This window comes from Cylas formicarius, unplaced genomic scaffold, assembly GCF_029955315.1.
Source record: "Cylas formicarius isolate icCylForm1 unplaced genomic scaffold, icCylForm1.1 PGA_scaffold_1__22_contigs__length_36826433, whole genome shotgun sequence".
Classification (NCBI taxonomy): Eukaryota; Metazoa; Arthropoda; class Insecta; order Coleoptera; family Brentidae; genus Cylas; species Cylas formicarius.
In genome coordinates this window covers 24,134,091-24,161,930 of record NW_026844264.1, presented here as the reverse complement: position 1 = coordinate 24,161,930, position 27,840 = coordinate 24,134,091, and the positions used below count along the sequence as shown (strand labels likewise).

General features: G+C 34.1%; 1 protein-coding gene across 3 annotated transcripts in view; it reads right to left on the bottom strand.

The window, feature by feature from the left end:
- Positions 1 to 2,076: 2,076 nt before the first annotated feature.
- LOC132697193 (LIM domain only protein 3) overlaps positions 2,077 to 27,840 on the bottom strand; it is a 304,634-nt gene continuing 278,870 nt past the window's right edge. For all 3 annotated transcript variants that reach the window (XM_060662501.1, XM_060662499.1, XM_060662500.1), the window contains 2 exons: positions 14,253 to 14,590; positions 2,077 to 2,411 (listed from right to left, as the gene is read on the bottom strand). In XM_060662501.1, the coding sequence (XP_060518484.1) occupies positions 14,281 to 14,590 (310 nt within the window). In that variant the 3' untranslated portion in view covers positions 2,077 to 2,411; positions 14,253 to 14,280. The remainder of the gene's footprint in view (positions 2,412 to 14,252; positions 14,591 to 27,840) is intronic.

The window sequence follows — 27,840 nt, the reverse complement described above, 5'->3', positions numbered from 1 at the left end:
AGCCCCATTATTAACCGAACTGAAACTTTCAAGGTTTAAAACGAACGTTCAAAACATCCTTCGGTGTAATGGATGGAACCCGTAAAATCGGATGTAAAAGTCAAATTTCCTAATTGAGACTGGAACGTGGATGAGCAGGGGAGGAAAGGAGGAGGGAGAGAAACGGGGGATCAATTCGTGCTTTATGAAGGGTGTGAAGTTTGATATAGGAAAGCAATATCACAGATTACTTTCCTTGATGAGAAATGAAAATCCAAAACGCATTAAGGAAATTGGCGCGGCTTTTATATTAATGTTAATTGCGAGTCAGAACCATTCCTGCGTTTTATTTGATAATGGATTTGCAGCGAGGTGGCGGATATTAATAAAAATGAGCTAGTGGTCTAGTTGGAAAAGTTTTTGGGTTACTTGGACTATTGTTTTCCCGGATTCTTTTGCTCCAAGAATGTTTTTACAGTTTTTCTTTTTTTTTCAATTTTCAAGTACTGAGGTACCAGCCAAATGTTTTAAAGCATTGCATTCGGTCCTCATTTATTAATGGAACTTCACGAACAGCCCACATTATGTAGAACATTACTCACTGTATAGCGTAAAGTTTTTCATATATATATTTATCACTCACTTAAGATAAGAATAAAAATAACAGAAATAAATACTGTTATATTGTATTTATTAACATTCCTAAAATCCATAAAATTGAACAACAACTAACTCATGAACAACTTAGTATATTACTGATTATAAAATTAATTTTTTTTGCACTAATCCACCTGCAAAATTTTGCCAATATTATTGCATTTATTCAAAAGGTTTTTATTAAAATCCATTTAGTCGTTTAGAAGTTACGGCTGAAAGAAAATATTGAATCACCACCACCAATTTATCTTACTAAGCACATTCAAACAAAGCTTGGCTTTATTTTTTTGACCCATTTTCGAGGTGGATTTCAGGAAAGAATTCCGCGGTCTTCTGTCGACCACCTTAGTAAATAGATGAGGGAATAGTTTCTCGAGATACAGTACCTCTTTAATCACTCCGTTATTGTTCGCAATTTGGCCACTCTGTAATGGAATATAAAACGGAGCAACCGAGAAACACGTAGACAATAGATCTTCAAAATTGTTGGACAATTATATCAGAATTGTTTAGTGACAAACGAGAATATAGTTGGACAAATGAAATGTTCGGACCACGTGCTGCTTCATTTCATTTTATTGCAGACCAACCTAAATCCAACTCGAGAATACGAATTGATTCACACTATATACGTAACTTGATATAAATTTCCACCGGTCAGCAATTACTTTTTGACTCTTCCTTCTACCCCATTTGTCAGAGGCGGAGTGTACGTATTAAATATTTACGCCGTATAAGAAATTGATTGTCCTTCCTCATTTTAAGGAATTACTTTCGGGGTGTGACAGAGCTCTCTTGATAATTGCTACAGGAAAATCATAAATCCATCGAATCAAGTTAATTTTCCAAATGGAAATGGAGTTAAAACGATTTAACGATAAGGTACCTCGTAATTTTTGGTGACTCGTTACTGAGTGACTTTTTTATAGCAATATGATGAGTGTAGTACTTTTAACAGAAATGGAGGTATAACAGTATAGTTCCGCACATCAAAAATTGGTAAACACAACTTGGATGCAGCACTGGTCCAGCTCGCAAGTAATTACTAACACGTATCATCGGTTTAATATTAGCTTAGTTGAAAAACAACAAACTTCTTTTCACGTGAAAAACAAACCATAAAAACAGCGCAGTTTTATAATTTTTTATGTTTATCTGGTTTTTGATCTACAAATAGAAATTTGATATCGTGTAATGCCTGTCAGATTATAAGTATGGAATTACTGGTGTATTTATTTAGAAGTGGTTGGTCTAACTAGAAAAGAACTTGACACTCTCCATTTGAGCCTTTGGTATTTTTTTTGTATTCAACCGAACAAGAATATTACCTCTTCAACAATCGGATAGAAAACCAACGGATTAAATGGGTAAAATGAAAAATATCGCAACTAGAATTAACAATACTTTATTATTTACAAAAAATAACAACAACATACCAAATAAAAATTCGCGCGATTTTGTTAATGAAATATCGGCCTTGAACAGTTCTTCGAAATAATTAGCTTTTTACACAACTCCTCGACGAGAGAAACATAAAAGAGAAAACAAGATTACATATGTACAGAATGATTTAGTCGAACTTGACCGCTGCACGGATTTACACAGAACGTTTGAAAGTATCCTGGAGAGCGAACCTCAATCGTCAGTTTTTATCACTAGAAAACACGATATGCTGGGGAAGACCGAACCAGAAATACGTCACCGCCATCGTTTGCGGAAATGCTTGTCCATTTATTGCACTCTTGTCCAATCTGCTTCCGGCTACCATGGTCCAACTGGAACGAAGAGACAGTGTTCATTAGTAAGACCGATTTTTTTGTAGAATAATAACAATAACAATAATAATAAACAGGCGAAGTCTAGTCAACTTCTACACCAACTCAACCTTCCAATTAAACTACTTAAACCTAGAGACAAGCAAATATAATCTAGGACTATGTGAAAAAACTAAAAGAAAAACTAAAGTGTCCGTTGATTCCAAATATGTACCATTAATTTAATTTTATAATCCTTAAAGGGAAACTGTCAGAAAATGAAATAGCCATTTGTCAGATTGTTATCCTCTATCTTCTAAACATTAGTCATTTTAGCATGGCTTTAAACCTCATACTGACGCAGCTTTTTATCTCAGTAGACACAATAATAATAATAATAATAATAATAATAATAATAATAATAATAATAATAATAATAATAATAATATCTTTATTGCATAAGCAGTACAGCACAAAAAGGCTCAGTGTTTGGTACTCTAGAATCAAATGGACCAGTCAAGTTAAACATGTCATTCAGATTAAAAGGAAGAAAGCAGCAAGTAGTAAGAACGTTAATAAGTATGGGTGTTGAAGCAAAATTATTTTATTTTGTTTCATGAGAAATGAAAGCCAAGATCCCTAAACACAATAGCAAAAACCTTGGCTGCTAGTCGTCATTGGGTTGCTTGTATCTGTCATTTGTTATGTTTTTATTGAGAAATGCCGTTTCGGACGAAAATTTATTTCACAAGTAATAATTCTTAGTGGAATAGTATTAGAAAAATCATACGAGCCCACAATAGAAATTTCATTAAAGCAAATTTTAACAAAGGTTCACAAGCACATTGTATATGGTATTTTAGTAATGTGCATCTTCGTGAGTCTGAAATCTGTCCATTGTTGCATTGTTCTGTAAATAAAATATTTATATATAGAACGTGTGTTTTAGTTGAACGAAGTTTAGGTACATTTAGAACACAAAAAACGCTAGCCATTATTGTATTATCTTATTATTTTACATTTTCAATATTTTATACAATAAAATATAGTATTTAATTGAAAGCTCTGAGACGAACAAAAAATATCATTTACTTATTTCAAAAATCCTTTAAAATTACTGCTATGTCAGTGAGAAAAAAAAACATACGCATTAAAAGAATTTGAAAAGAGTTAAACGTGAACATGCGCTTTGAAAACTGGGTCGCAGAGTTACGTCACCCACTAGTACTTGTTGGGAAGGTGAGGGGAAGCGTAGGGTGTGCCGTATTTAACGTTCTTGGATGAAAGCAAACCTAAAATTATTGGACTGTAGAAATCCCTATTTTAGTCGATGCTTGAATACAAAGCGGGTGTTGTGAAATCGCAGTATGATATGGAATTTCAGTAACCAATCAAATGCTCTAACGCAGCGTTAGACCTTATATGGTCATAGTTATATTCGCAGTCGCATATTTCGCCCATAGAGCTTGATCGTCAAAATTATACTGTCAACTCCTTGATACTTGACCCATATGCATAACACCTAATATCGGGGGGTTCGGTCTCACTTACGTTCCATCCTTGTGTCGAATAAGTCTTTTGGTACAGTGAACGCAAAAAAAAATACATCGTCAGAGTTTTCATTTGCGTTCCGAAAGGAATAGAGGTGATTAACTGTGGACAATGGATTATCAGCCCTCTGTATAGCACTGGACAGGGCAGTACTAAATAACTGGTGTCGTCGAAACCGGACAAATTCGGTGAGTTAATTATATTGCAAATATCTTTTAAGTTCCTTTCTGCGATGCTGTACCGCAAATTTCAAATTAGCCTGTGTCGTAAACTTAGACAATGAACATGTGAGTGTTCTAGATAAGGAGGCCACTCCCCTTTAATGATGGACTGTAGTATTAGCAAATATTATGCGACATGTAACTTAAATCTGTGCAATATCGTAACGACCTCGTATCCCATAAATAAACCTAAGTTTTGAAGTTTTTCTACACGTGTTTTATAAAATGAATCAAAACTAAGACCAACGAATGCACAGTAGTGATTTAACTGAGATAAATCCAAGGAGTTACAGACGAGTTTTTTTTTTGTTTTTCGTAATAAGAAATAACAATGAGAGTAAATTAGTTTTAATATACCATAGGCTCGCCTAAGCTTGTAAGTAACATGTTGTAGATATGTAAATTTAGAGTCAAAATACAGGTCCAGGCTTTTACACGAATCGAAAAATTGCAATGGCAAGTAATCAACTTTTATTAATATTTTTTTCTACTCTGTCTACCTTAAAAATGATTGTGCGATTGAAATTTTAAAATTTTAAAAATTAGTTATATCGGAATTAAACACATTCATTCGTTGACGTTTACTGTCATAAATACAAATTGATGCAGCAAGCACCTCAAACAAGTAAATCCTGGTCGAAATCCTCACTGTGTCATTTAATATTATTAATTATTTGTCCCAACATTTTTCTAAAATTTTGAGGACGTGCGTTTTTCCATAAATGAAGCGTTTTATTATTATCATTAATCCTGTGACACATATTGTAAAATTTTCTTAACGGCAACAAATATTTTGTATGTCATAATATGTTTGATGCGATGAAACTGCCTTTTGTATGATATTTTATAAATGCTGTTCAAAGTTTAGTTCACTACCCAAAATATGCACAGGTTCACTTATTATTATTTCTTTAAAATACTTTTTTTTTCGAAGTGTAAAATCCGATTGATCATCGATATCAACGCCTTAGCATTGTTCAACAACTCCTTTGCTCAACCACCCACCCCAAATTGTGTAGTATTCTACACAAGACTATGATGAGAGGCAGTGCCCATTTCCACTTCCAATTATAGACATCGATAGATAACTCACAAGAATGCGAGAAAGTATGTCGACCTCATCAAGAACCTATCAAGAACTCAAGTAAAGACATGGGGAATAATATACCAATTAAGGAGCGTATCCCATGGAAAATATGCTTCACTTATATTTTATGTAAAATTAATAATTTTCAAAGTTATAGAAGGGCTTAAAAAAACAACTGTGCCACAATGAAGCCCCCCCAGGGATACATTTGGACCACATAAGTTGCTTGGTTATGGGAAAATATCTTAATTTTTCAAAGAAACTTCCTTTTTATAAAACTTCTGGCTTCATCCTGCGTCAGTTTTTGTTGACTAAAACTAGCTAACGTTTCGCCAATCATCCTGTTGGCTTATTCGGAGCTTGACTGAAACTGAAGAAACCAACAGGATGATTGGAGAAACGTTAGCTAGCTCGACTCAACAAAAACCGATGCAGGAGGAATCCAGAAGTTTTATAAAAAGGAGCACATCTTATTTGAAGAGAGAAAAAAAAATTAGCCCCGATTCCTCCAATTTTCTAAAAATCATGAATCTCCCTTGATCAAACGCAAAAAACTATGTCATTTAAACAACGCTACCAAACTTTTTTATTTTTCGAAATAAATTAAACTTGAAGCAAATTTCCTATACGAAATACAAACAGGTCAAAAGAATTTAACAGAACGTTCCAATTACTAGGTACTGATATAAAATCTAAATTTTGTTATGAAAATATATATTCTGAGAAGCGTTTAAAGTTAGGCCATTGTGGCAGATATTAATTATATTTGGTATTAAGGCTACACATGAAATTCGTATAAATTAATTTTTGTTGCCTTATATAATTCCATATATTTTAAGTGTTTCTTAAAAATTTACTATTTATCACATACCTAATCGATATAGTTTGCTTATCTTGCTAAAAAAATAACAGCAGACGACAAATAAGAGAACACGAATTAAAGTTCATAATAACTTAATTATTCCAAAAAAAAAATTAATAAAAATCAAAAAGGAACTTTTGTTGTTGTTTTCGATTGCTCCAATGTTTTCTCAAAAATTTCATATAAGCGTTACGACCGGATCAGTGCGCAAATCGATTTGGTCGGCTTTCAAGTAGCCTTAAAGACGTGCAAATCTTGTTATTAGACATATTGTTTTCGGAACTACGTGCTTAACTTGTTTGTCCTACGGTAAACGCCTGCGTTCAGGAACAGGAAGTCTGGAATTGATTTTGTTAGAATGTCAAAGCAAACAGTTAAATTGATTCTTTGAAGGCGCGTTTCAATTTGAGAAAGAAAGAGAAGGAAGAAACTGAATTCGTCAAATACCTAATTTTGGCGAATTCTATCAAACTGGTATAGTTTCGTTATAGAATAGTCAGATATCATTCAATAGTAACTAAAGTACAAGGTGTTGAATTTTTGGCATTTCTCAGAGGTAACTTGCCTATAAAAATTAGTAGTATCTAATATGACGTGAAAAGTGACAACTATGTGAGAGTAGCACTGAATTTTACACAGTGTTACTATAGGTTTGGCGATAGCATCCACGAACTTCACGAATCTATATATACAGGACATCTCACTGCTGACGCAACATTAGATATTTTGAGAAAACGGGACGTATTTGCTGAAACTTTCGACGCATAGGTTCCTGACTCTCCCAATTTTTTGCTGATTATTTTTGTAAAATATATGCCTATACTATAATTTTTTTTTATATTTATTTATTTATTGCGCGTTGTTCTGAGAACTAAATAGAGTGGATAATTTGATTGGGAATCCCTCGAGTTGCTAAGGATCGTATTCGGATATTGAAGGGGGTTATAGGTTAAAAATACATATTATTATTAAATAATGTTAGCTGGCACTGTACAATTGTAGACAAATTTGTAGCTAGTGCAGCTAGATAAAGCATATTTGGTTGAAGATAAAAAGCATGGCAATTAATAGGTATACGTTTTAACGGTATTTGAATGGTTTTCTATTCAAGACTAAATTGCACCTCAGACAGTATTTGTTTCAATTCTGCTAAGCAGAATCGTTATAATACAAACGAAAAAGATTTAATTTAAAAAATATATATATCAACGCAATTCTTCTGCAATTTTTGCATTTATAACTTTTAGATACCTTTTATATATTAACGAACAAAGAACAAGCAATGCCCAATGGTCATGGATGGATCCAACATTTGAAGGTACAAAACGAGTGCTTGCATTTCCCAATTATTTTTTACCCATTTTTTTTGCTAAAGTGTTTAAATACAATATTGAATGTTGGATGTCTGGGATATTCAAAACTTCACTAGTTTTATCCTTAAAACGATTTTAAGTTGATAAAAGAAAGTCAAACACCTAAGCTACCGAAGTTTCAGCAAACTCCTACGTCCCGTTATCTCTAGCAGACTATAGTTCTATCATCCGGGAGACACCCTGTATGTATGCGCTCATTAAAAACGACACCGTCGACCCCAGCTTTCAAAGTTATATCGCCTTTCGCAAACGCGCATGCTCCCAACAACGGCGAACGAAAAAGGACCATCTGCTTCCCTTTGACCAACTGCCGGATTGTTCTGCGTTTAGCAACTCGAAGGCCACATAAAAAGAAAACGAGACACCTCGTCGCCGTTTTACGATTTACCTTGGGATGATTTGCGCGCGAAATTTCGCCACTTTGAATTTTTATTTAATTCGCTCGTAAATTCGTTGCCTTAAATAAATACGGACCCGTTTAAAAGCGTCGGGAGTATTGTTTCATGCTACAAATTTAATGGCCGCAAAGTACTAATTGCTCGAGAAACCGTCCGAGAATTACGTTAAAAGGCGTATTGACGAGATTCCAGCGGGACGAGGCGATTATAAACTTTGTTTTTGCGTCCTCCTAAATGAAATTATCTCGCCGGAAAATTTACTTTTTCCATTAAAATTTCATTCCGTTATTGCCGCTAAACTTAATACACACTTTTGCCGTTATAAATATTTGAAGTTCGGTGTAATTTATGCCGGCAATAAGAGAAATTACGAATTACGAGTCTCAAGTTTTAAACGAGTGATTTAATACGAGGTAATTTGCAAAGTTTTGGGCGAGTGGAATTGCCTTTACCACACCGTCTGTCACGACGAGATGTTATACAGGGCGCTTCCCAACCTCTCGTAAAAGCAGGTTAAATCCAACCCGATTCTAAGACGCAAGAAAGTTTTTACTTTTTACAAAACTATATATTATGTGAGGGGGAGGAGCTAAATGAGGGGCACAAACACCGTCTCGGATGACTGATTTCCATATTGGTGACAGATAAAGACCTGAATCCCGCTTAAGATTGTTAGGTTGTTTATAGATTTCTATCGACTCTCAGATTTTTCGTTGGTAGATGAATTGATTATATGCCAGAATTTTAGTTTTATCGAATAAAATTTTATGTCCGGCTTCGCGATTGTGTTCGGCAACAGCTGATGAGTTTATTTGTCTTAGTCGTAAGGCTATTTCGTGTTCTTTGAGCCTAGTTGATATTTTTCGATCTCTCCAATGGATGGATGGCATATGGATGAAATTCGGTAAACACCATCTCAAATGGTATTTTATCTTTGACGGAGCGAAGATGTTGAGAGATTTTTGAACAAGTGGTAAATCTGGTTTTGACGTTATACTTCTTTAGTACTTTTGATATGAGGTCAGTGATATTTTGAGGAAAGACCACAGTGGCAAGTGTAGGATTGCTTTCGGCCTCATTGCTATTGGAAGGTTGTGATGAGGATATTTTTCGATGGAACGCTTAATATATTTAATGTGAAAATCATTAGAGAAAGCAGATGCAAGGTGTTTTAATTCTGGGTTTAGTGACTCGGGCTGAGATAGTTTTACGACTCTGTAAACAAGAGAGTTGATAACCGATGATTTTTGGGCCGGACATGTGACCATGCATTAAGGTATCGGTCTGTGTGCGTAGGTTTTCTGTAAACATAATGACCCAGTGTTAGGTCTGATTTTCTATTGATAAGAATATCTAAGAATGGAAGGTTATTATTAGTTTTCAACTCAATGGTAAAATAATATAAATAAAATAAAAGGTGTCGAGAGCTTTCTTCTCAAAGGCTTTCATAAATATATTCGCGATGACCGGAGATAGTGGGGAACCCATAGCTGTTCCCGACGTTTGTTCAAAATTGGACCGACAAGCATTTTTCGATTAAGGTGAGAAGGTTTGGTACCAGATTCTCGGATTTTAATATATCTGAAATGATGTTGAGAGTTTCGGGAATAGGAACTTTGGTAAAATGGGATTCCACGTCGAAAATAACTAGAATATCTTTTGTATCTAATGTAATTCTTTTTAATTGTTCAATGAAGTGAAAGGAATTAAGTACGAAATTATCAGTTTTCCGTGTAAGGAAGCTAAATATTTGGCTAGAGAATATGTTGGAGAACCAATGGTGCTGACAATAGGTCGAAGGGGTAATTCTGGATCTTTGGGATCTCGTAGAGACGTTCAGAAAGAATGAAAATGACTTTGATCATTTAATACTTTTGTATAATTTTAAATTAATTTGGAGTCCTGGAAATCTGTGTAGAATTACTGAAAGTGAAAAACTTTAAACCGAGGTTTAAATTTAAAGAAAAATGGAAAAAATTATTTAATAGGAATTTTTCAATGCTGCTCCAAAATCAAAAAAAGAAAAAAAGGATACAATGAAACATTTTTATGTGCTTAGTGCAGGAAACATCTTTTTTATTGATCCATTGGCTGAGACAAAAAACACATTGAGAAATTTTTAATATTTGTTTTCGACGAAGGTAGGGAATACACGCAGAACTAATACGAGGAACACAAAATTTAAGTTTTTGCAGTATAAAATATTATTCAATATTATGAAAAGTAAATAACACTAAGCAGTGGTAAGGGTACGATCGAGCTACTATCGCTAAGACATGTGGCGAAATTTATTTAGTAGGTTAATTCAGATAGGAGAATAAATCTCTCATCTCTTTCGACAAAGCTACAGCTAGAATTATACAGTATCTTTAATGCTTCGACCTTAGTAAACTATATCATATAGCATGCGATATTCACAGTTTGTTAGAGTCATTCACTCGAGGACTAAAACACGAAATCAGTCACAGTGAGAAAAAAAATGCATTATTGTGATTATAATTTATTTTTAATTGCGTGAAACATGTTGTTATGTAGGAGAAATACTAGCGTCGACGGCTGAACCAGCAAACGACTACGGTCATTTCGTCATTGGCAATGTACTTTTGTACTTTGTTTTGGTTATTAGAAATTCTGGAATTTTGCAGAAGTTACTAATCAATGAAATCATTAAATCGATTTTTCAACTCAACTCAAAACACTAAATAAATATAAACACAACAACTAACATATTAGCAATGCTTGCATTTTTCTTGTTCTACCTCCTCATCTTAAAGTTTTAATGAGTTTTTGTGTAATTAATCCAGTATATTGATGTTCAACATCAGCGCTCCGCGAAATGAGTCAAAATCAAATCAAATAAGAAATTTTGAGTGCATCTGCTGTTGAGATTGCATATTTGTTTGCAATTTTCTAAGATACAAAATTTCTTTGTTATATTATTAGTTGTAGATAATACAGTGACTCCACTGCAATAGAAATTGATACGCCTTGGGGGCTATGATATTTACGTAGAGATGGGCATAATCTTGCAAGCATGTCTCAAAATTTCACAACTAACCTGCACTTTGCAGCCACATACTTAACTTCTTTTTGCATGAAATTTTAATGCGATCTGGATGAATTTGGGAAAAAATGCCGTAAAAAAGTAGAATTTAAATCTCGCGCATGCGCAGGATGAATGGGCCTTCTCAAAAATGTTATCATAGTTGCTACATATTTTTCTGAATCATCAAGATAGGCAAGGCCTTTATATCTCTAGCTATATGGTTATGGGAAAACATGGAACACGAAAAACATGAATACAAATAAATAAATAAATTGATTGATTGAGTGATTGAAACTTTTTAATGTAAATATTTTTAAACAATCCTTTTGTAAATAATTTTATGTCCAAAACGTTTTATTACATATTTTTTCCTCTCACTGACGCAGCATAAAAGCACTTAAAACCGTCAACAAAAATTATTGCACGGGGGCCCTAATTTTGTCACATCTCTCGCGCCGCAAAAAATACTTATTAAAGTTACACCAAACAATTCCATTGATGTCCGAAAGTAATTGCTTTTTCAATCAAAAGAGAGTGGAGAATGGCCTTGCCTCGACGGCCGTCCTTTGCGAGGCAATGCTTTAATTATACGAGATTAAATTTAATCCAAAATTAATTTAGTAAATTATATTACCCTAGCCCCGTACCTACCGCATAATGGACGGGAACTTTCTTAATTGAAACCATAAAAGTTGTTGGTTTCACTTTTTTAATTTGTCAGCGGTATTGAAGTAATCAGAAAAAGGGGGATGGGATCGGAGTTGCGTGATTAAAAAAAATGTTGCCCTTCATATCCCTCGTTTTTTCAATATATTTGGATTCACAACTTGGTCTTAACGCGTTATAAGATTAAACCAGTTTCTCGATTTTGTGTCTCTAGAAATATTAGAAAAAAAAAGGAATTTCATTAGACCGGTTTTTCGTTTTTGTCTGGGCTACATTAGCAAGTGAAACTACGGAGTTCTTCAAGGATTTTGCCAAAGTTTTTTCTGATTTTTTATAAACGAACACGAAACTCACCAGTCAAGGGACAGCATATATATAAACTAGAAACAGTATAAAGTATATCTAATCACCGGGGGCGAAGGCACTCTTCAAACTGCCATTCTCCAAGAATATTGTACTTTCAGTGGCAATAAGTAAATTATGCATTTTTGGGGAAATTTCTTTCTTCTACATATATACAGAAGTAGAATTTTTCTTAGTTACAGAAAAAAAGGCTGTTTCATGTGCACCTTCGTAACTGATTATAGATATTCTTTCCTGCAGACTATTATGATGGGTTTATAAAAAAATTAAAAACTAAACTAAGAATTTACAAATAATTAGTTAAGAAATTCCGGGATTGATTAATAAAAATCAATTAATATTGAAATTATTGTTAAGGACAACAATTTTTATAATAAATTTTTAGCACAAGAATTGGTAATATTTATATATATATATATATATATATATATATATATATATATATATATATATATATATATATATATATATATATATATATATATGACTTTGACATATTCTTAAACTTAATGAAATATCATTAGTAAATCCCCTGCACCCTTGCATTTTCACCAATTTGAAGGGCACAAAGTTCGGCAACTCTAAATTTAATAATTGAGTTTCTTAGACCAATCCAAATGGTTTCATTGTGTTGAACAAAATAAGTTCTTAGATGTCTTTGTGTTTTTTTATCTATTTTTTATTTAAATTTTTCATAAATACACCACTTCGTGTATAAAATGATTTAAGAAGTGTTTACAAATATTTTTACAAAAAAAAGTTTTTGCAAGAATTGTATAACTATGATAAATGTTTATTGACAAGAATCTGAATTAATTAATTAATAATGTTATCGCATAACAGTTCGTACACCCTAAAGTAACCTTATTTAGGGTAAAATATTCTTTCCAGAATGTTCAATTTGCAGTTAAAGGTCAAGGTACGTTTCTAATGGCGGGAGCTTTTTAAAAGCACTTAGAGTAAGAGCTTTAGTTTGTTGCGGAATTTCTCCGCTTGTCAGAGATATGCGGGCGCTGCTTTAATATGTTTGAAAAGCTTCGTGATAATGGATTGGACTTTGATATTGAGTATATTTGACGCTTTGATATGGGTACGCAACACGTTGTGCAAAGCATTAGTTTTCATAAACTCATAGGTTTAACCTCCATTGAAATAACTTTTAAATGCTAGATATCGCACATCTAAGTGACAAAATGTTCCAGAAGCACCATAGACAGTAATTGACAAGGGCGTATTTCTAATTTCAAATTTTAATTTAATTGCTTTCTTATATTTCCTGTAATTCTTGTACACTAAAACATACTTCGTAACTATTTAAGTGTACCTAAAAATGTAGGGAATTCTGTTTAGTAAATTCACTTGTAAATACTTGTGTATGTCTATCTTCCAGTCTGTTAAATGGAAATATATAGGCATCATTGTTTCTTTAAGATCCTATTGAGTCCTCATATTTGCCACATGTGATGTAATTTCGAAAAAGAACAAGGTATTGAAAGCACAAATCGTACAAGTTTGTGAGTACGGCACGGAGATATTGACACCAAAAATGAAAACAACGATGGCACAGGGCACAGACTGTTCTACGACAAGAATAATTATTTAGCTCGAAAGATCGATAAGATGTGTTCTTATAAAAATTAAGTCATTTTCCAGAAAAATTACGGCAATGTAGCAAGCAACTCGGTCAGGGGGTGACGCGTGCAACGTATCAATTTGTGTAGAATTTTTTAGTGAACCCTTTTTTGAAAGTAGTGAGTCCTTGAACGGATAGTGATTTTGTTGTTTCGATGATGCTGAAAGTCACTTCTTGTGATTAGTATTGATTTAACTATTAACATATTAATGACCTTTAAATTTGTTGCTTAGTAGTGGATTAGGGTATGTTTGGCGGTTTGAATTTATAAAATTAGCAATGTTTGTATATTGCATAATTTGTGCCAAAATTTTGGGATTTGAATTAATGGGATTAGCAATACTCGTGTTAAAAACTAATCGGGAATCCTTTGTAGTGTTAGTATAAAAACAGTTTTTTTTTCATATTTCAGCATCTTAAACGCGGGGTTGCATTGTCTAGCTTATAGCCGTCATGATTTCGTTCTGCCGAAAGATCCAGTAGGATGACAAACATTTCATACAAAATTTCAAGCAATTTTTAGAGAATATCGGGCAAAAACCGTTATAACGCGTATTTTTGCAATTTGTAAATCGAATATGAGATTCATTTATTAAATTATATTATGTCGTTTCAACAATACTATGTATATCTACGCAATATTGAATTTAAAGGATTTATACCTGTTTCGATGTTCGCGTCGTCTAGTGCTCAGTCTCGACTCCTGCGCGGCCTGCCGACTTTGCCTTTGCGTACGGTGGGCGCAGCCGCCGAACTTTTGAGCAGTTTGTGCCAGTCTTGTTCGCACACCAGACTACCCGCAAGCATATAGTATCGGTCGCCAGGTACTAGCGGCGCCAGACACTTGCTGCACATGAAACATTTCAGGTGGAATACGTGTAGAGGTGCGCCGGGTGTCGACTGCGCCCCTGGGCCGCTACCCCCGCCACTGCGCATTACCAATTCACTGGCGGGTATCGTTTGGCCGCAGGCCGAGCACGCTCCCGAACTGCCGAACATCCTGCGGGACCATTAAAGATAGGATAACATTAAATCTCAACCGCCACAAGAGAAACTATTATTATTATTATTATTATTATTATTATTATTATTATTATTATTATTATTATTATTATTAGCTTCCGTTTGTCCGTTTATACAACAAGTTTGGAATCAATATATATACAAAGAATAGATAAAATGAAGGTCAGTTTTTAGTGACATAAAACTGCAATTGCAAAAAAATAGTTTTGTACATTTTCAATTTCTTCATGCGTTTCACAGTGTTCAGGTTAACTCCTTCAACCTATAATACAATAACTAAACTTTAAAAACTGAGATAGATTATTTGACAAAAAAGAATAATATGCCGAAAGAAAAGTAGAATTTCGTTTTAGAAAAAAGTCCGAATTATCCAAAGCAATACGAAACTATATTGAGAAATGCAATTAAATTCGCAATAACTTAACTAAGAACGATGTAATTGTTAAATATACCTTAAAAAAAAACAAAAATGAACACAAAAGTCTATTATTTCTTCGATATCTCAATAATCAGTAATAACACGTCAATCTTCAAATTGCGTCTTGATCAATGACAATTTTGCGTTGAATTAGTGAATAGTGATGCAAGTACGTTTAGAATGTGATCTTTGCGATGCTTAGTTTAATAATGGAAAACAAACTTGACGAGGACATCTCCTTAATAGCAAATATTATACCCATCAAGTGAGAAATTAAGTCAGAAGGAATATCAAAAGATGAAGAAAATGAAACCAATATAATTATTGGCCGTGTCACCGTCAATTGTGATTAATATTAATAACGACTCGAGAGTGGAAGTGAAGTGAAAACTTATTTATTTAGGTTATTACTCATAATTTGTGATAATGTGATTTGATTATGGGAAACATGGGAGAAAAAATGTTATCAAAAATACTTATCTTGGAGGCTCGAGAAATGCGGAGAGTTGGAAATTTATTAAACCATTGAGACAAGATAAAATAAAAATATAAATTGATTAGTGGGAGAAATACTTTATGGAGCTATGAACGGAAAATAGTAAAGACTTTGCAAATAATGAGAACCGAACACAAAAGACCACTCTACAATAGGTTCTCCGTTAGGAATAGAATATAAAGAAGTGAAATAAGCAGTAGGGATCAGGACTATTAAAATATGGTACAGAAAAGTTGTATGCATTATTAACTAAACTCTTTAAAAGGTGTCTTAGTGGCGAAATAATAGTTTCTCTCTCTCTCTCTCTAATTTCAACCATAGGTAAAAAAAGGTAACAAAACGGAATGTGGCAACTACCGAGGAATCTCAGTCACGAGTACGATTAGTGGAGTGTATGGAAAAATAATCAAAAGCACAATACAGGGAGACTACAGACACATAGAAGATGAAGAACATTCTGGCTTCCGAAAATCTAGAACAGACCATCTACATTGTCTCACGCATATAATGAAAAAGAAATAGCTTTTAATCAAAAACTACATCTGGTATTTATAGACCATAAGAAAGCATACGATACTGTCCCGCAGAGGAAAGCGCTCGAATATACCATCAGCGTAAATCTTTCTTGGCCCAAGACTACGATGATATAGAATACATTACACGAAAGGTTATTGAAGAATACAATGAATGGGGGCTGGAAGTGAACATTAGTAAAACAAAATACATGTAGATAGGAGTCACACAACAAGACCTATGTCTTCGAACAGGACCACATCTTATACAGATTAAAGAATATAAGTATTTGGGTTTAAACGTAGCAGAAGACGGAAACTTGGATAAAGCAATCGACGAAAAATGTATCCGATATCATCACTAAACAGTTATGGGATCAGAATATCTCAAAACAGAACAAACAAAAAATTTACGAAACGATTGTTAAAAGTGTTGTAATATATAGTAGAAGTGTGGTCGCAAAAAGAAAGGAATGGGAGAATGCTAAAGGTGACAGAGATGGAGAAGGGTTGCTGAAAAATCAGATATAAAAGAATACGGGAAATAATTCGATGGAGTCACGCACAACATTATAGATGATATAAAATCGAAACAACTCACGACAACAATGGTATGGCCATGTACAAATGATGGGTAATGAAGTACTATAAAAACAAATTCTAGGATGGGCTCCTCACGACAGAAGGAAGAGAGGAAAACCTAGGCGAAGCTGGATAGAAGGAATAAAATCAGAGATGACAGAAAGACAACCGGGCGATGAGTTATGGAACGATAGGGAAAAATGGCGATTAGGTATCGGAAGACAACCGAAAACGTTTTGAAATCGATATGTAAGTATATGAATGGTATGTATATGAATCCAGAAGTTTTGTAAATAGCATTACAGTAGCCTGTGGAAGATTTTTGAATTGAATTGATTTATTCTATATATATTTTTAAAACTCCGTAAAAGTTCGTCTCAGATGCTCTCTTCTACAAAACCTGCCGGTCAGGAGTTTTATTGCCGTCGATAGATTATTTCAGTAATTACAGTCAAAAACCTAGACGACACAATTTGAGACATAATAATTTAATTTTCTATCTACAAAGTGTTTTGACTGTTTTAGGTCTTAGTTGAATATATGTCGAAACTGTTACGACGAAGGTATCATCTAAAAATATTTCATAGTTTTATTAATAATAGATCGCCCAAGTACAGTAAAGTAGTTTATTATTCAAGACCCACGAACCTTCTATATTGAGTTCTTCAAACATTTGTTTTACCATATGGAAAATTTGAAGGAGAAATCTACTTAACCGATAGTTGAGCGTCATTCAAGAAATTAAAACCTACACAAAACCTTCACGGTTCATCGTGTACACCAAAATGGAAAAGAACCCACGATTATCGAAAGGCAATGGCGTCGACGACGAAGGGGGTAGCGGCACGGGAAAAACGGTCGGGCAGGCGGGCAACGTTCAATAGGCCGGCGGCAACATTAATTAGAAGTATCTTATGTTGTGGAAAATACCGCGCGATTGTCCGCGGGCAATCTCAGATTAACGAACCCAATTATGGCCGCGTTGTACGGAGAAAATTATTACTTGTTCTGCTGTTAATTAGATTACGGTCGGGACGGGGGTGGGTGGAACGATGGTTCGACCTAGTCGTGACCGTAGGATGGAAAGAAACGAAAGAATGCGGACGGTGACAATATTACCAGCAAAGGAGAAGCTTCATTTTAATGTAAATTAAACGCGAGTGCTTTTTCGGAAATTGCCATCGCAATCGTGTTGCGCCTTAGCTGTGGCGTATTTCAAAAATATAGGCGTGCAAATACAACCTTGATAATATCCAGCATATAAAATTCAACAATAGGCTATTAATAAGTTTACTTACTCTCGGAGAATTGTACGAAAGCGCAGAAGGGTCACGTTGTTATTTTTATTTATTTTTTGAGATTCTAGTTCTAAACTAATTTACATTTCTCAAAGAAAGTGTGAATTTCGAAAATCAATTAAATTTTAAACTTGACACTTTCCTTACGAAGCGGATACACAACAATTCATTCATAAATTGAGTCAAAAACTTCAGAAAATATAAATAAATATTTATGAACGGTTAAGTTTTCATGTTTGTGGACTTAAAACAGATTTTTCATGATTTGGTTCAACCATTCACGTTTCACGCTTGGAAATTTTAAAGCTTTCAGTTTGCGTTGTTCCACGTCATCGCAGATCGTTCACTGGGTGCAATAGTGGCACATCCACAAAATAAAAGTTCCGAGAAAATCAGTGATTTAGGAAAATAAAAACTGAAATATTGGGATAACTCATATCAACTCTCCTGCTTATTACAAAATTTATGGTGATGTGTTTATAATTATATATTGATTTGTATTAATCTCTATTTAGAATAAAAAATATTTTTTGAAGTTCCTTTTTAAATGTTTTTAAATTTTGGGCCGTTATCGATTTTTTTGCACACATTAATTTCACAATTTCACAGGTTCATTTGTGAGATAGGTACATAGTAGTAACTTAAAAAAAAAGTGGAAGTAAAAATGTGCATTTATAAGCTTTGGCATGTAAACAATAACTGCAAAATAGTTTTTGATACATGTCGAAGTAGGTATTATTTCTAAATTAAAAGAAACAATTATCAGATAAGTAGTTTTTAACACGTGAAAAATAAAAAACAACGGACCTATAGTTGTTGGTAAAGAGCTACTGTTCTTAAATTTATAGGAAACAAGAATTATGATGGCACGTAAACAAAAGCTAAGCTATTCTAAACTAAAAGCAACAAACAACTGACCTTCTTTGGAAAATAAGCAACAGGTACTATTTTCAATGCACATTTCAGGCTATCATAAAAATGACTATGACATTTTTTAATCGCATTACTTTTTAGCATATTAAACTTTTTCTTTGGAATTAGTATAACATCTCGATAAGCACGGTCTACATTAACATTTTCAAAAGATGTAAAATTCGCGCCTACTCGCATTTTCCTTTGCGTAATGCTTCTGCTTCTGTAGTCAGTTTCACTAAAAGATGTTTGATAGAAAAATGTGTCAGGAGCACCTTTTTCTACTTTGAAACCACACGCGTTATTTATTTTGACAATATCGTCTCAACTGTCCCATTGTAAGTTAAAAGAAATTTGAGTTACTAGTTTTTTAAAATCAAAAAAATCATCGTAATTCAATCTCTACGACTTTATAAGGAGTTCCCGTCTTCTTCGCGATTTTTACCACCATTACGTACTCTGCTGCGATCAGAGACACGTTGGGTTATGTGCCGGTTTTGCACGTAAGATCATTAAAAAACGCGGAAAATTCAATAGTGGCACCAACTCTCTGTAGTGGAACTGAAGTATGCCGGTATTCTTCGTTGTTAAAATACAAATGAACGAGTTTTATGGTACAATTATCTAAAAATAGCAAAAAAAATCGAAACATCAAAAACTCAAATTAGCTTAGTACTAAAATTCACAAGGGCGGTCAGTAATCGACATTATGGCTTGTCGAGTACTTGGGGTATAATGTCTTTGGTATTTTTTAAGAAATTATTGGTTTAACAGGTACGAAAAACATAAAAGAACATAAAACATAAAAAATTATTGCCAAAATTTGATAGGCAATACAAACAAATTTATAAATTATTTAATATAACTATAAAAAAAAGTTAACCAATTATTATTATTACAATTATTACAAGACTAAAATTTTCCACTATGCAGGCACTGCTACCACCAAAAACTAATGACAATTTCAACATTGAAATGAATCACTGATACGCCGTTCATTCGGTTCTCTACTCATTATTTTAGGGAGGAATTTTGGGTAAAGGGAGAAGTTTAAATGAAAAAACCCAATTTGTCTTTTGGCGGAGCATAAAACAAAGGCATTTTTTAAATCTCGATACAAAAGCATATTTTGGATTTGTAGTAGCACCCTTAGTTATCTGGTGGTGTCAAAATAACATGGCTAAAATCTGCCGAAAACATCCGATCTAACATTAATCTAATTAATTAATTCTAACCTTTTTTTAATAACATCATACGCAACAAGCATAATAAATAGTAGCGGAATGTCTACATGTCACTTTTTTTGTTAAGGGGGTAATAGGCATCACGAAAACTTACCGTAGATAATTGCTTTATTAGGACGATTATATTTAGCTCGGAGAGAGAAACGGCGGGCGTAAAAAAATAGCCAGTCACGTTTGTCGTGATAGAAATTACTTAACACTTTCGGTACAATTCATTGGACGGAGAGTCGAGACGCTAGAATACGTGATGCAAAATCGAATTAAATAAATAATCGGGCGATAAAAATAATAAAAGTTCGCGAAGTGAACAGAACCAGGTGAGATCGTGCGAGAAATGAAATGCAATTATTTTTGCGGTAATTATTACGTAGAAAAAATATTTTTTTTCCTCGAGAGGTATTGCTTAAGGCTCACGCAAGAGAAAATGGTTCACGTAATGCGAAAAAATCGCATTGAAGGGGAAATCTTTACTGCTTTCAGCATGACTAGCAAAGAATTGGTTTATAGTATGTTCTGATCAGAGAAAAAGTAAATATCATCTAACCAATATTTTTCCGTGTAAAGTCTACTTCTAGATGGTATGAAGTAATAAAACTGTGGTTTAGTTTAGTAAGACTAAATTTAATGGTAGTCCATAGATATATGTAGAATAGGAATAGGAAAAATCCTTAATGATAACACACAACATGAAAAAAAATTCATTCCATATTAAAATGTATATTATGCAATAAGTGATAAAGAGCATTTGAGTCACGAGTTTATTTGTCACGACCGGACCGTAGCGGAGCGAGTGTTTAATAAACGAGTGACGTAAAAAGTTTAAAAAACGTGTTGCATACTATAATTTTTCTACGACCGTTAGTTTTTGGGTACATTTTCGCAAAACAACACGAATACATTCACTGATATGACCGTCAGAAATGACAAACGTCAAAATTCAAGGCGTGGGAAATATCCCCGAAAAATTGCTCCCAAACCCGTGCGATAAAATCCCGGAAATGTCCCGTACGATAGATCGGTGTATAATTAGGTATCTTACAGAAGGGAGTAAAAAAAAATAAATTGCCCTCATTCCATATAGAATTTTGATATGTCTTGAGCAAGAAGACAATCAATAAGTAGAAAACTACTATGAAAAACTTTCAAGGATAAGAATTTTGTCTGGAAAAAGCGTAACTGCTAAGTACTTTTAGAGACCGTCAATTTGTTTTGTTTTTGAAAAAAATATCTTGGCAAATCGTAAATTAATGAGGGTAACAAAAATGTGTCAAGATAAAAATATTTCTAGTGTTCGTCACGGTTTCGTGAAACTTTGGTTGACGGGTATTGAAGTACCAGCAGCAAAAGAAAAAAGAGAGTTTTTATTTGTGATTTTCGGGTGTTTTCGATAATTATTTTGGAAAAAAAGGACCGAATTGGATAGAAATAGAATACGCCTAGAAATATTGCGCAACAAAAAGCTAAGAAATAAAATGTGCTGTCAGGCAAAGATTTATCAAAAATTTGAGAGAATGCACTGTGAAAAAATGTGATTATTTGCCCTCTTGAGTATTTCAAAGACGAGGTAACATAAGGTCTTGTCTTTAAGAACTTGTATTATTTGACTTTTTTTAAATTAGTAAGTAAATATTTAAAAATATATTTTGCTGGTCAGCGTGATATCGACACGATTATCGACATAATTTCTGTCTATCTGTCTATTTGTAAAGTGTTAACTAAGGGCTTACGACATTTCTAGTCGAAAGATGTAAAACACAAAAAGTTCCGGAGGCTCGAACTGGAGGCCACGCCCTGTGTAAAAGCAATTTAGACGGCAAACTTTAACATTGAAAGCCGCAACAATTAATTATCGATGTTGCTTTAAACGATCCGCCCTTTTGCTGACGTTTGGGCTCGTTAATGATTTATCTGACTTTCACACAAATTGCAATTTTACTTTGCCGATCATTAGGATTGCGCAGGAAAAAATCGTCCGGACTACGCCGCGGCGCTCCCGCCCGTTAAACGCAAATTATTGCTCATTAAAAGTATTTTTGCTGCGAAAGCCGCGCCACAGCATTCTGCTAATAAGACTCGTTGTCCTTTGTTGGGGACAAAGCAACGCCATTGTAGTCGCCGCGGAAAGCGCTGTCTATAATAATTGGTAAAAACCAAAGATTTTATATACAAACCCCTAATATTTAGAGGTCGCGTAGTTTCATGTTCCGCTTTTTGAATCTCTACTTACAAATTCTATTTTTAAGAAATATTTATGGCAAGTCATTTTTGTATCACCTTTTAGTTTAAAAATTTCCAACGTTTCGGGCCCTTATTGCTATTTTCTAACACTTTCATAGTGTTTCATTAAAAAAATAAAGTAAAATAAAGAATATAATTTATGGCACATTATTTAAGTTTTTTTCTAAACTTTCTGCTACAATATGGTCGACAATATTGTAGCTCTTCAAATCTTTGTGTATAAATTAACAAAACAACAATTAAAGCTGAAAGGGAAGATCATGATCAACTCCCTTTTCAGGATAGGAACTTTCCTCCCTGAACATTAGATACTTCAATAAACGCCCAATAAATGGTCTGAGCGTAGCAGCGTAGCCATAGTCGAGCTTGGGCCTATATTAACAGTTAAATAACAAGTTAATAGCAGCCGAGCTACAAAAATTTGCATTGCACTGGAAACCATTTTAGTAATGTGAGGTACAAAAAAGAACGTCTGGTCAGGTAAAATCCCAGATCCTTTACAGTGGCAAGTCTAGTCAGCATATGCACCATATGCAGTCCGTATGAGTTTTATTGCAATGCTATAGTATTAGGTCATCCGCATAGGCAAGATTGTCGCAGATGATCAAAGATATGATAAATATATTGAACAGAAGGGATCCAAGGGTAGAACCTTGAGGCCCACCAGAAGTTGGAACAAAAGGAACTGATCTAAACGAACTGTCGACGCTTGACCAGACAGGACCTCAATATTGAAATCAGCGAATCGGAGAAACCAAATTTTTGAGACGCTTTTTAAATCAGTAAGTGATGATCTATCTGGTCAAACGAGTTGTGGAAGTCAGTGTATATAAATTGACCTTGCTTGTTCAGGGAGTCACAGACATAAGAAGACTGCGAACGCAACTTGGTGATCTTTTCGCATAAAAACCGTGTTTATTTCTAATTTGAGCAAAAATAAATGTATGTAATATAATCTCCAATATTTTCGAAAAACTGCAGAAGATCTAAATTGGTCGGTACTTTTCAACTGCGGAAGGATCAGCTTTTTTGAGAATAGGATAGACTTTGGCAATTTTCTAAGGTTCTGGATAAACGCCGTTTCAAGTACCAGGCTTAAAATGAGAAGGACAAAGTGCGTGAGAACAGTCTTTCACGATAAAACTTGGTATGCCATCAGGACCGACAGTTATTTTGTTATTGATTGCTTTGATTGCTGATAAGACATCCTGGATCGTAAGGTTAGGTATGTTGACTAGATCAGACTTAGAGGACACGGTTGAAGATGAACATGGATTAGAATAGGGCACCGTGGCTCCGAACTCAGGACGGTGTAATAAGAAGATTTGTGTTTGTTAAAATTGCGGAAAGCTCTCTCCTTCTCAAATATCCTTACGATCGTTTTTAGGGTGAAATAAAGAAAAAAATGGAAAAAAGAAATAAAATATTTTAATAAACGAAAACAAAGAGGTACATTATGGCAGACTGTTAAAGGTGTATACATTATGTAACAACGGTGACATTTTTTGTGTTACAGATTCCACTTCTAGCATAGAATCTAAAAATCGTTCCAACAAAATTATTATAATAACAATCAATCTGTGTTCGTTACGAAATTCGTACATATTGTTATACTATTCACCCACTTGGTATATGCATTGCTTGTGGGTCCGGGTATATATATATATATATATATATATATATATATATATATATATATATATATATATATATATATATATATATATATATATATATATATATATATATATATATATATATATATGTCGGTCTAGAACGTTCTACGCCGTTTTCCGACACCTAACCTCCACTCTTCTCTATTTAACCATAGCTGGTCTGGTAATTCTCTTTCTATTAGTTCCTTTTCTATTCCCTCCTTCCAACTTTTTCTAGGCCTTCCCCTTTTATTTTTCCCTTGCGGTGTCCACAATAGTATTTGTTTCGGGATTCGGTTTTCGGGCATGCGCTGTACATGTCCAAACCATATAAGTTGTTTTGTTTTTATGTCGTCTACTATTGTATGTTTTATTCCCATAATCTCTCTTATCTTTTTATTTGTTAATTTTTCTTTTTTTTTTTTTTTTGATCTTCCAGCCGATCTCCTCCAGAAGTCCATCTCGGTTGCTAGTAACATATTTTCTGTTTTGTTCTTTAGCTGCCATACCTCACTTCCGTATGTGATGATACTTTTTATTATTGTATTATATATGGTTTTTCTTGTGGGTCCGGGTGCCTTAAAAAAATCTTGTATCTATCAAATTTCTGGTACAACGATTTAAATCACCCCGTGTAATATGTCACCGCTTGCACTTCGAGGCCGACAACGTTCTTCTCCGAAGTGAGTTTGTTCCGAAATTCGATTTTAAACCCTTTCTCGAGTCAACGCTATCAAGCTTCATAATGAAGTAATTTAAACAGAAATAAGATTATAAATTGAAACACATTTTAAATTTGCATTTAAATCACTATTCGTGTAATCAAGTACAGGCGGGCGGGGTCGCTTTGACGCCATGACGCCACTTCTCGTTTCGGCGCTTGTCTTTGCATAAACATTGTTCGGCACGCTAGGAATTTATGTCCGCAATGACCTGAAGCTTTATTCGTTCTGTTAGTTTTAAAACCATATTAAGGCCTTCATGTATAGGGGATGTATCTTTAAGGTAGGAACAGATCAAGCGAGCATTATTGCGCAACAGTTCAACAACACACGAGTTGTGTACGTGTTGCGCAGCTGTTGCCAATCCGGTTGCGCGGAGTTCGCTGCCGAGGCGACACATCAAAAGAGATGTTGCCAACAACAATGCGCACACAGAGTCCCCCCTGTCGATGATTGCTTCAAATTTGGGACACTTCCCGTGTTTTATAACAATGAGTTTTTTAAGTGTAATTAATTGTTCTCTGTTAGCCCTTTCTACTTTTATTTTTATAAATATGAATAAGCACCACGCAAATAGGGCACCTTCGTCGCTTATTTGGGCACCGACTAAACGAAAACTAGGAGAGCAGAAACTAGGTAGGTCGATATTGACGAATAGTATGTCGACAATATTTTCTCCCCACTCAACCAAGTTTGTCAACGGCTGGCCAGGAATTGATCAAGTTTCTGCAATGTCTATTCCCATCCTTCTTAAATATGTGAATCTCTGCGTGATTTTAAGAAAAGAAAGAAACTAACCTATGATATAACTTTTGAACTGCCCTCAAAGAATTCTTTCAGTAGACCACTAGGCGTCACCAATGAATACGGAAAAAGGTTTTTATTCTTTCTTTGTTTCTTTGTACAAGGACTTACATAAAACAAGATGGAGAACGGTGTTTTCGTATTCTTCCTAATGAGAAAAAAAAACGTTTCAGGAGACACTTGGCCTCATCGGTCCACCTCCAAAAACAAGACACGATTTTGCGGAAAAGCATACTCCAGAAGGAATTGAACAGTGTCCATATAAAGAAAGAGTGGACTTCTGGTAAGGTATGTCCCAAAACACAAAGGTGAAACATACTACAATTAACCTTTGGCCCAAAGAAATAAAAGAATCTAATAAAAATATGCGGATTTAACAGTAGTCTATTTCTCTGTACAGAATTTGAAAGAAGAGTTTCCAATAAAATCAACACCCTGGTTACATTTGAACAAATTTGGCATGCGGCACTAAGAGTAATTCACACTGGGCTAAAGTTAATTTGTAGCATTTGCCATAAATGCTACGCTTAAAATGATTTTCTGTTTTTTCTTTAGGGAGCAAGGTGACATGCTATTGTGTTCGACTACTCTAAAGGAAACTGCAGAGCGTTAGCGTTATAGCCTTTGTTATTATCACAACGCAATAAACATTCACATTTAAATAATGAAGGGCAAATAGTACATTATATAGACTTTTAATTAGTTATGACAAGTTTTTGTGAAAATGGGAATAATTATCGAGGAGTAAGTTAAAACAATAAAAAATCTTGAGTTCTGCAGTGCTGTGTGATACTTTGGTGTATCAATTTTACCGCATTTACGCATTTACGCATTATCTGTATTATCAAATAATTAACGTCCAACAAACGAACAAGGCATCCTTGAGGTTAGGTTGTCACTTTTTGACTAATGTTACATGCGTAGCCCAACAGCAAGTAATACAACTTTGTTTAAATGTTGAATATTAAACGAGTCCTTTGCCCGTCAAATTCACCGTGCTGCACCGTACGAAATGCACAAAGTGCTGATTATAGACTAAATACGCTCGAATTGGCTATTTAAATAGACTGAACAGCTTTGTCATTGATGTTCCGTAAAATGTACTACGATTTTGCCGTACTCGTAAATACTCCACATGAATTAAAAGATTAAATTCCAATAGAACGCTCACAAACCATTTACGGTTTTGGAAATTTACCAGAGTCGTGTTTTCCTTTTATTGCCCTATAACTCGCTCTAGGTAATCGTCGCGTCCCAGCGAATCTGTTTAACGTGTTTGACAAAGAGGGTATGATATATGGCGTTGAATGATAATCTTATCCGACTAGTAATAAAAGGTTCAATTACGAAAAATACCCCTCCCACTTTTATTTCAAATTTTAAATGGAACACCTGGCGTATTGCTTCATTTTTGAATTATATACAAAATTCTGTATACCTAAGTCTAACCGATTTTGATATTTTTTATTTTTTATGCCAAAAATCACGTTTGCAAGACGTAAACTATCTGCCAATTTCTTCATTCGGAAGGGTTTATTGTTTAATTTGAGCAAGTTTTGTTGCAGACAAAGGACTCGAATAACGGATTTCATAAGAAATTTCGATACTTATTAATACAGGGTTCGCGAAAATTAAAATTAAAATAAAAAAAAATATTTTTTTTAATGGAAACTATCCATTTTTCTATTCTTGTTATATTTAACATTAAAAATTAAGGCAATTTAATATTTAATTAATATTTTTAATTTCTGAAATATTTCCTTTTAAACAGTTGCGTATCACAAATTATATGCTGTTGCCATATAAGTTCAGTTAGTGTATGGTGGCTTTAACGGCGTTTAAACAAAACAAGTGCTAGAATGCTACCTTAAAGAAAGAAAAGCAGAGACGTTGTCCTATTTTCAATGATGAGCAACTTAGTATTTTGTCGCATTTTGCAGATACCCCTGAAGATTCAACCCGAAATGCGCCTCTTAAACATTTAGTTTACAAACACAAACCGTCAACGGATATTTAAATGGACTGAATCTATTATACATACCATTATATATTTAGATACGTTTTATACTACTTGCATTGCCCAAAGTGGAGGATATATTGAACAAATGTTACAATAATTATTATCTTTGTAAGCTATTAATTTTTTATTGATCGTTCGTTAATAAAATATTCTATTCTGTATAAATAATGCATACTGGATTCTGTGGTACACGCGGCGGTTGAACCTGCGTTCGTTCCCTACGGAATCCTTTGTAATCATCCAAAAAAATTGAAATCGGTTTCCATTGGGTGGATTTAGTGTTTTCAGTGTTTAGTGAACGTTTTAAAGTGATAATTGTCGCCGAC